Source organism: Denticeps clupeoides, chromosome 11 (genome assembly GCF_900700375.1).
Source record: "Denticeps clupeoides chromosome 11, fDenClu1.1, whole genome shotgun sequence".
In the NCBI taxonomy this organism is placed as follows: domain Eukaryota; kingdom Metazoa; phylum Chordata; class Actinopteri; order Clupeiformes; family Denticipitidae; genus Denticeps; species Denticeps clupeoides.
In genome coordinates, this window is record NC_041717.1 from 6457657 (window position 1) to 6468372 (window position 10716).

General features: G+C 42.9%; 1 protein-coding gene across 3 annotated transcripts; it reads right to left on the reverse strand.

Moving 5' to 3' along the window:
- Nucleotides 1–6819: 6819 nt before the first annotated feature.
- Nucleotides 6820–10480, reverse strand: ankrd39 (ankyrin repeat domain 39). Of its 3 annotated transcripts, XM_028996727.1 has the most exons (6): nt 10426–10456; nt 10244–10343; nt 9512–9607; nt 8501–8604; nt 8186–8398; nt 6820–8096 (listed from the first exon to the last, which is right to left on the reverse strand). In XM_028996727.1, the coding sequence occupies exons 3-6, from the start codon at nt 9603–9605 to the stop codon at nt 7947–7949; spliced, it is 561 nt and encodes a 186-aa protein (XP_028852560.1). In that variant the 5' UTR covers nt 9606–9607; nt 10244–10343; nt 10426–10456; the 3' UTR covers nt 6820–7946. The 3 variants fall into 3 exon arrangements, with proteins under 3 accessions (XP_028852560.1, XP_028852561.1, XP_028852559.1); XM_028996728.1 differs by lacking the exon at nt 10244–10343 and having other exon boundaries at nt 8195–8398; nt 10426–10480; XM_028996726.1 differs by lacking the exon at nt 10244–10343 and having other exon boundaries at nt 10426–10480.
- Between the last annotated feature and the right edge of the window lie 236 nt (nt 10481–10716).

Sequence of the window (10716 nt, forward strand, 5' to 3'; positions counted from 1 at the left end):
CCCCAAACAATCACATCACGCCACACCTCACGGAGCCCTTTCCGGCCCTTTCAGGAGTCTTTGTGTGGTCCGCTTGAGAGCGTTTTGTTTGTAGGCCCCTCTTACTTGTAAGGCCAGTGGTGAGAGAGCAGCAGGCGGGCAGCATTATGTGTCTGAATGCCTGAGAATTTTTTACTCTCAAAACAGCGAGAGTAGTGTAATCATCTTACTAAAACACTGTTATTTATTGCGGTGTGCAAAAAAAAAATAGTTTAAAAGCGGTTTCTATTTACATGTACAGGGTGCATGCTTGAAAAACACTGAATGAATTTTCCACTGCGTTGTCTTCTTTTACATCATGGTGCCTTTTTATGGAGTTTTCCCATAAATAATTTTTTAAACTCAGGTTGAGGTGGACAATTTAAGTGTCAGTCTGTAGTGCGCTACACATCTTCTACTGGTGGTGCTTAGGTGTCACATGTCTGCCAGACCACTAGATAGTATCTGATGACCGGAGGACAATCAGTTGCTTTTTCAATGTTCTTCAAATTTCTTAAAAACAGTACAATTTGGTTCCTATGTTTACGTAGATTGGGTTTAGACTGGAATTAAAAATTGAACTACATGTGTAACATAAGGCTCGTCAGAATAAACTATTCACGAATGACCCATTGGTAAACTTTTGCGCAGCACTGGCTGGTATCCAGAAGAGGCCTTTTCCAGAGGAACAATGTAATCCCAACTAAAAGGAGAGCAACAAAAAACCTAAACCATGTTGATTTATTATCACCTGCTGAATATAAATTCCTCAGTGGTCTTCCTCCAGGCACCCCTGATGGATATTAGAGGGATCAAGGGTTTCAAAGAAGGAGACAGGATATTGTAGAGCACGGAATTCCCAGTAGGAACATTACATATCTCACCACAGGTTGAGACAAGACCAGTAATGCTACACATTTACATCCAGGGCGTGTTTTTTTTCTCTCTCCCCCTCTGACTTCCAGAATGGCAAATGATAGGGGTGGTCTCTCTATTATATGTTTGGAGAAGGGAGGATGTCCGTATTAAAAAGAAAATCCCTTTTCTATATTTAAGGGTGTGTGCAGTGTTTGGTTAGACTGTAAAAATAAAGATCTGGGGGTTGTGAGTCAGTAATGAAACCCTGAAAAAGAAATCCAGTTAACATAGTTGCAGATTGTATATATATATATATATATATATATATATATATATATATATATGTGCGTGTGTGTGTCTATAAAAACAGTGACCCACCTGTAGTCTTTATTTGCTCGGGTTGGGATATCTACTCTCTTTTGAAGGTTAGAGTTTTACTTTGTACAGTTTGCCATGAATGAGTATAAGACACGTACAGAGAAAGGGTTAGTCCAGGACTTGAAGAGGTTAAACTCTGCAATGTATTTAATGACCCCCCATCCCCCAATTAGGGAGCTAACTAATGTCATTTATACTTGAAACTATTCATTAACCGCCGTCTGAATGGCATGATTGAGATGTGGGCCAGTTTGTCCTGCTGGCACAGAGCTTGTCTGGAGATGCTTTTGTGCAGATTACATTATCATAATCAATATGAACATGTTTATTTTCCACACACACACACACACACACACACACACACATACACACACAAAAGAAGACCACCAGATATTCTTATTGATAGGGTGATGGGGAAGTAACACCCACACAGTGCATGGGTGATTCCAAATGTACATAGGGGTAGGTTACAGGTCAGCATATGGAATTGTCATATTTTTCATAGTTTCCATTCAGATTATACACTGAATCCTTTCAGTTGGAAGCAATTTACACATTAAATAAATATAATGTCTTCATTTTGTCATAGTGACTATAGAGTCTACCACAGCACTACTTTCAGTGTTTTTTATGTTCAACAATTTACTGATCTGGATCAGATTTGCTCTAATCAGTCACAACAATCCTGAGGTACAATGCAAGATGAACCTCTATGCTGAGTGTCAGTCTATCACATACATGCAGCCTGCATGTGGGAGGAAACATGAGTGTCCAAAAATAGACGGCAAACAAAAAAGAGAACTGCCAGGCTGGTAGTCAGACTCAAGCATATCAGGAACCAACTCCATGGTATACAGCTAAGCTGTGTGTCCCACCCATCCAAACCTGACCAGCAGTTATACCACCAGGACATCCTTTAAAACCCATGATGCTTAAGTAGGACATTACTTAGATGGAAGACCTTCTTGGAGAGGCTGGCTACTGCCAATTCCCCATTGTCCTATCTGTGTGGCTTTCAGTGCACCGGCATAGTGTTGGGGAAACTGTGCTGTAGGAAGCTGCTCTTCCAAGGTCCTGTGATCACAGATGCCTGGTGGTCTAGTAATAAATGTATGGGATTCCATTGCGCCTATAGGCACGTCCCAGTATGGCCCTTTCAACTATCAAGGGGGGCTGCGTATCAGCTATTTAGGCCTGCTCTACATCACTGTCAGCATAAAAACATAAAGAGATTTTTTTTAGACGTTTTCTGTGGAACAATACTGTGCAAAAATCCATGACATGAATTATAACTTCAGATGCAGACCTAAAGAGAAGCTGCATAACAGTAACTCTGTAATCTTATGGTAGCACATACCAGACATGTATACTGGCAGAGAGCAAACACTGCCTTAAAACCCTGGATTAGGGCTCTGATTTTACAAGTGAAATGCAGAAAGTAAGACACGGATGCATGTGATGCTGCAATGATTCAATTCAAAACTCCTACTTCTCCTGTTGTTGCATCTTACACTCTAACCAATGATTTAAGTGTCTCTTTTTAATCCAGATACATTCATGCACATGCAACATTTTTGTATTAAAGACTGTCTTTATAATTAACTGTCTCAGCTTGAAATGAGACTTTTGAATCAAGTAATTGATTCATCTGGTCGTCTAGATTGGGCATTTTGCTTTTCATGCCCAGCTGACCAGGCCAGACGCACCGAGTTGAAAGCTCACGCTCACGTCAAGGAACTCTTTGTTTTGAAACCAGAGGTGAGCTGATTCAATAAGAGCTCCTTCCCGACTGCACTGGAGGATCTCTGTGGTTACAGTTCTTGAAATTAGATTTCAGCCCTCCCACCGTAAATGCACAAAAACATGGGCACAAAGCCCATTAGGTAATACAAGGAGGGTGTCCATGGCATAATCTGAGGGTTCAGATCTTTTTGAAGCTGCCAGTTTGTGAGCTATTACCCGATTACCTCCGGATTAGCCATGCACTGCCACGAGCACTGGCATACTGAGGAATCGGTCAATACAGAAACAGAAGCGAGAGCTTCTCCAGTCTTTTCAAGGGTATACACAGATCTAAACTAAAAGCGCACTCACAGAGATCACAACTGAGCAGATAACACTTTGTTCTAAAAAAAAAAAATGAATAGTTGTGAAATGCTTATTTTTTTCGGTTGTGATCCAAACTTACTTTAATGAAATTGCTTTTTAACCCAACCAGTTGAAGTTGAGCTTGATTGTCATTTCAGCTACAGTGAAAGTGAACAGTGAAATAATCAGGTAACCACAAACCAGAGGACCCAGAAATGTTTCCAATTAATGATGTGAAACTAATGCAGTACAAATAGTACTAGTAATAGTACTTATACTGTACAAAAGCCGTAGTACTACATGAAGAATTTTTATAAATCATTCTTATAAATGCACTTACATTCTGAAATTTGAGATTTTAGAATGCTACAGTCATTGTACACGTTGGGTAACAGTAAACTCCAAATCCAAGAGGAGACTGTTTTTACTTGAATAATCCAAACCAGTGTTTGAAAACCATGTTCTATTTCCAAGGAGGAAAAAAAATAGTGTTTGGCTTCACTGAGGCTCATTACAGAGGAAGCGGATTGCAGATCCAAGGGAACTTTCATGACTTTTCCAAATAAATCTGCCTAAATAGAGCAGTGTCCAAATTCCTGGCCTTGTGGTCTCTCTCATTTCACTATTCTTTCCTTCTTTCTTCCTTTCTACATATAAAACATACAGTACAGGACCACAACATTTTGTCTCCAAGATTTGTGATGAAATGCAGGACTGCTGGGCTGTAAAGACAATTTTGTGCAAAAAAAAAAACATTGCCACGGTCCTTTTTGATATTGAAGCTATACCAGATACGCAAGCATAATGGGCCATAACATCTCAGATCTGAAGACTATTTGGGTAGCTTATACTGCATGCTTACCAGGAGGCACCATAAATCACTTTCAGTGAAACTTCCTTTTTACTCCAAACCCGGAGCAAATTAACACTCCAAAATGGATATTAATCCTTAAAACGTCCAAGGCTGCACTCGCCCACATCAAAGCCACATCATTTCTCCAGCTAAAAGGCTTGACATATGACAGCTTATGCAAAAAAAAAAAAGCATGAGAAGGCCCTGTCAGGGTTCCTCTCATTTCCATCCAATACCACATGCTGTTTTCATTAGCTGGCTTTCTGGCAAACGCGGGGCGAGCAGAAATGATTGTTTAAATCTCTCACAGGGTCTCCAGGCCAGGCAGCAAATCAGGTAGGTGGCCATGATGTGTTCTGACGTTCTGGGCACCATCTGAGATGCATCAGCCATACTCCTGTGCTGGATTATGGTCCATTTGCCATGGCGCACATTTAAAATTTAGGAGGGAGGCGCCTGGGCCGAGGGACATTAGAAAGCAACCTGAGATAGCGTTGTGGGCTGGTGGACTGCCTTGATGAAACCCAGCCTCGATGGTGTGTTCAGACCCATCGCATTATTGTTTCTTTAATGCTTTTTTTTTTTTTAATGCTTTTAATCTTTAAGATTTTTGGAGCGAGTTTAAAAACATTTATAGCAGTGCTAAAAACATACAAAACACACCCTGTATACCCGCATCTTTGCACACATGCACAGTACCACCCACATATGCATACACACACACACACACACACACAATATCTTGGAACATGGCGTCAGCTGCAATGAGCTCCAGATGCAGGGCTGGAAGTGGTTTTAGGGCCGGCTCTGAAACCCTGCCTACGAGGCACCTCCAATGAAAGTTCGCCAGACTCAACAGTGCCATTTCTATCAAACGCACACTGTTTAAAATAAAGAAGGGTGAGCATAAAGCTCTAGTAAACAACAAAAAAAAATCGTGTCATTGGTATTAGAAGCTGAACTTAATAAAAAAAACTAAACTCAACATTGAATAATTTATAATATATCGCATGTATTTGAAGAAAAGGCCAGTCGCATGTGGGCAGCCACCCTTTAAACGGCCAGTGCTGTATGAAGAAGGACTGCATTCAACTTCCCACCCTACCACCCCAGCTGTCGCTGCGTCCACTGCGTCAACCCCAGTCCGCCACAGCCTTCCGGCCCCCCCCCCCCACGTAAGCAAATACAACGACCTGGCCTCCCACGTTCCACAGCGCCCGTCACAGCCGCCAGCGGCCCTCAGCTGCCGCCCTGACCCAGGAAAAATGCCCCGTTTGCTCAACCAGAGTATGTGTATGGTGAGGTCAGTCAACATTAGGGAAAGTTTTCACTCCCTATAGCACTGTACATACTTCAACAGCGTGGGTCTACCGCGATTTCTGTTTTTTTTTTTTTAAGCGGTCAGTGTGGAAGGAGCAGTAGTGAGGAGCGTCCCATGGTGCACAGCGTTTACAGGTTGACAAAGCGCAGCGGCATTGCAGCCAGTCGTGTTACGGGAAGGGAGCCCACAGTTACCGGGGCACGTACGTTCACAGCCGCTGATGTCCATACTGACGGGGTGGGTGAAGGAAGGATTCCGAAGAGGGAGTGGCGGGGTGGAGGAAGGGGTCTCATCTTGGCTCAGAACTGACATTAATGGGCTCTTCAGCGAAAGAAATGTGCTCACTCAGACAAGTATGCACAGCACGAGTGTTATAAAGGGAGGAAAATGTGGTGCCGTAGGGCCCTGGAGGTAACATACATCATCTTTAAAAAGTGCTGGGCGATGGTCTGGCGTTCCCCATCCTCTCAAGCCTCCAGTTTTCATATCTGATGTCAAAATGTGAGTATAAAACGACCAGGTTTGGATTTAAGCTGTAATGTATAGCCCTTAAATGCGTATAAGAGCACATGTGGTCTTGCAACACGGAACTGTCGGCCTGTACAGATCTTGATCGATGAATAAGCTTTCAGAGCTCTCGGCATAGACAGATTGCAAGCATTTCAAAAAAAAAAAAAAAAAAGATGCTTTCAGCACGCCCAGACTGCCTGAAAGAATTATGTTTGTCATATGCCTGTGGTTTTCTTTCTCGAGTGAAGTGACCAACTAAAGTCATGAATTTTCCACTTGTAGAAAACGTTAATGCTGTTCTGTTCATCATGACTGAGGACGGGCAAGTTCCTATGACGCTCTTCTTGTTCCATGATCCCAAGTACATCTTTTCAGATACACTGAAATATCCAAATGTATGTAACTGCACTGAGTGCATTGTAACAATCCTTCTGTCACGTCACATGGAGTGCGTCTTCTTGGTTGTTCAGAAATGAATACAAAGATAATAGGCTAGTTGGCACTTTCTAGTTGCATTGAGTAAGTACAGAGTGGGCCATTTATATGGATACACCTTAATAAAATTGGAATGGTTGGTGATATTATATGTGAGGGGGCAAACTTTTCAAGATGGGTGGTGACCATAGTGGCCATTTTGAAGTCGGTCATCTTTTTTCAATGGGAAGAGGGTCATGTGACACATCAAATTTATTGGTAATTTCGCAAGAAAAACAATGATGTGCTTGGTTTTAACGTAACTTTATTCTTTCATCAGTTATTTACAAGTTTCTAACCACTTATAAAATGTGTTCAATGTCTCCAACCATTCCCATTTCATTAAGGTGTATCCATATGAATGGCCCACCCTGTACAAATGAGTCCACATTTAACCCACAAGGGTGACTAATCAAGACACCCTGCTACAACGGGAAAGCCCTGTTTTCACAGTCTTCACGCTGAGGGAACCATCCTGAAGACGGTGACCTGAAGAGCCTGAAAGGAAGCCAGCGACACACAAACCAGCGGAGCAGCTGTGGAGAATTTTTGTCTAATTTGAAAACGACAGCACGGTCGCCATCTCCAAAAGCGCTCTCTCCAGACACAGCTGTGATAGATACAATTACCGCCCTGCTGGAGAGAGTTCCTGGATCCATCTCAAAAATGCAAGTGAATCTAGAATGAACCCGCTCTGGAAGAAGAAAAAAAAAAAAGTTAACTACGCGAGCTAAAGAGCATGCTGGGCTGTGTTCTGTACTGAAGTTCATAGACCGGCAAAAAAAAGGAGGAGGTACACCTGGGATCTGATAGCATATCCTTACAATTATAGGGTAAAATAACCTAGCGATGAAGTCCGGGATAAAATTCCACCAAATCCATTTCTTGGAACTTCAATCTTCTGAGCTTGGCACAAATAAGCGTCCTTACCGAACCAAAAACTGAGTGGATATTTCTCTGTTTAACAGTAATACTGCAAGATCTCTAGTTAACGATCTGAAGCAGGACTCCATACGCAGCCCAGGCCTCTCCAGCAGGGAACACTATTACTGAGTTAATACTGCTCTCTGCTGGACGGCGGGGAAATTACAACATTGCATTACCTGAAAGTTGAGTCATGGCAACCGGACTTCTTTCTTTAAGGTAGATACGTTTCAAACTTTGTCAGTGTCAGATTACTTCAGATGTAATGTAAAGCAGATTGACAGATTCACAATGAAACGTCTCTACCTTAAAGAAAGAAGTCCAGTTGCCATGACTCAACTTTCAGACAATTTCACTTGGATGACTGAGAATCTTCACAGAAACATTGCATTTTATGTACAGTGTGTGTGCGTGTATATATACATAAAATCCGGTGTCCACATTAAATACTGACAGATATCATTTTCAAGTTGTGTTATTGATTGTCCCTGTGAGGCACGTGTGGAGCTGGGAAAAAGAAAGTCAGAGAGAAGGTCCGAGGATCTCCCGCAGAGGGCTGTTCTCAGGTACCAGATGATGGGGGGCACGCAGTCTCCTGTCCTGTGCTGTCTGCAAGGCCGGACAGTGGGTTAGGAGCAGCTTGCAGACTTCCACGTGGCCTCGTTCTGCAGCCTGCACACACACATGGCAACAAAACATCATACACACTGTGGCGTGTGTGAAATAAAAAAGGCATCATGTTATGCAACAATTTGTCTTACTGTCATTACTTTATGTAAGGGGGTGGAGCCATCATCATCACTTTTCTTTGGATCTGCACGAAAGTCCAGCAACAGCTTCACCACATCGAAGTGGCCGCAGTAGGCGGCGCGGTGGAGAGGCGTGGCACCACCTCGGGTCTGTGGACTGGCACAGGCGCCATGATCAAGAAGCAGCTTACAGACAGAATAGTGTCCACTCCTGCTGGCATAGTGCTGAAATAAAAATAATAATAAAACCAGGGGAAATTGCCTGTGACACCAAATCACAGAGTACCATCAACATGCAACATGTAGTGCTTTTTGCTTCTTACCTACCAAAGCGGTGTAGTTTGCATTGTCCCTCACATTGGGGTCAGTTCCCTGGTTCAGCAGTGACTCGACACGTTTTAGGTCACCATTCATAGCAGGGGACCAAATACCTAAAACATTCAGCCACACAGATGTTAATAACAACTAGGGTTGCAGGGATTAACCGGTTTGACAATTAGCCCTGGTGGGAAACATTGTGTGTTTGTCTTGGGTAATGAGCGGCTGGGGGGGGCGGGGTTGGTTGGGATGTCACATTGTGAGGAGCACATTTACAAATAGACACAACACAGAAATAGAAAATTGAAACTACTGATACTTTTTCTGCCATTATCGATCCAATATTGATACCAGCTTGGAAGTGATAGTATCGATATTTAGGATTGATCAGCACATCCCTAGTTACAGATTCTATATGGGCGACAGGGAGGGGGTTGGTGGGTATAGAGCACTTATCACACATATTTATATGCCCTAAAAGGTGGCGTTCAAGCTGCCAGGAAAAAAAAGAAGTGTGATTCATTAAAAACTTGAGAAACTCTAAAATCATTTAGCTGTGTAGTGTTGTATGCTACTTTGAAGTGAAGTGATTGTCACAGGTGATACACAGCAGCACAGCACACGGTGCACACAGTGAAATGTGCCCTCTGCATTTAACCCATCACCCTGAGCGAGCAGCGGGCAGCCATGACAGGCGCCCGGGGAGCAGTGTGTGGGGACGGTGCTTTGCTCAGTGGCACCTCAGTGGCATCTTGGTGGATCGGGATTCGAACCAGAAACCTTCTGATTACAGGGCCGCTTCCTTAACCGCTAGGCCACCACTGCCCCACCACTGCACCACTTGCCTCCTATCTGTCTATAAAAAAGCGAATTCACTGGCAGTCTCATAAAAAGTAATTTCAAACGTAGCCTTCTCAGTCACTCACTATCCTCAACGACTTAGGCCTGTTCCTCATGTTCGCGGCTACCAGGCACTCACACTGACATTATTGTTGACAATGAACAATATGAAGAAATCACCTCTTTCAAAGTCCATCTCGTCTAGTGTCTGGTGTACACTGGCAACTGCATGTTGGTGGGAACAGCATGTGCACTCCTTCACTTGTGCAGCCATTGCTGTGCAGGGAAAACCACACAATCAGCAACATTCAGTGCATCAGTTGTCCAGTCGAAGCACCGATCCTGAATAAAATCTTTTCTTCAATTCAGATGTAATTTAATGTGATCCATCCTGAAGAAATATTTAAAAAAAACGGGGGGAATTATTTGGACTACATGCTGGTGGATCGTAACCTGAATGTAAGAGGTTCAAAATGCCAAAAGAAAAAATTGGAGCAAGAGGCAAAATAATGTCTGTTCATCATCTCTACAAAAGTTACTGACCAGAGCCCTACAGTTTCTGCCTTACAACCTCCAGGATGTATTAAAAATGTATGTCCGAGCTGCGAGATACTTGGCTTGTGTCAATTCTGCCACGTTCAAGGATGGAAACCTTTTTGCTGACAGATAATTAGTTGAAAGTCAGATTTTTGAGCAGATTCAGTCTGTTAAAGGCTGAATTCTTTCTGCTTTTCTCTCTTGCAATCCTCTTTTTGCATTTTGAAATTCTAATTACAACCTGGTTATGACCCACTCGTGTGAAACGCAAATGTGCAACTGTTAAAACATCAATTTACGTATTTGAATTTACAATTTAATAGTTTTTACAAATTAAACGTGTACTTGATTTCACACATTATGTATTACATCTACCTCAGTCAGTATTCATAACGTCGCTGGTTTTCGGTAAATGGACGTTCATTTTACATCGAACACCATCAAAACCAGTAAAAAGAACAACGCAAATAAAAGCCTGGTAAAGGAGAACGCGAGTCATGTACATTTTCTCTGCAAATTTTGCACATTAACACCAACAACAACGAGACAGAACGCACGTTGTAAACACGTCAACCTGCTCCGGCTCCTCTTCTTCTACTGCTCAGTTGTCTGTGTCCGTCACGGTTTTTCCTGTTCTCGCCACCTGGCGGAATGAGCTGTGTACTGCAGCCAACTCTACGCGTTACCCTGACGTTATTGCGTTATTGTAAGTGAAGTGAAGTGAAGTGATTGTCACTTGTGACACACAGCAGCACAGCACACGGTGAAATTTGTCCTCTGCATTTAACCCATCACCCTGAGGGAGCAGTGGGCAGCCATGACAGGCGCCCAAGGAGCAGTGATAGCCT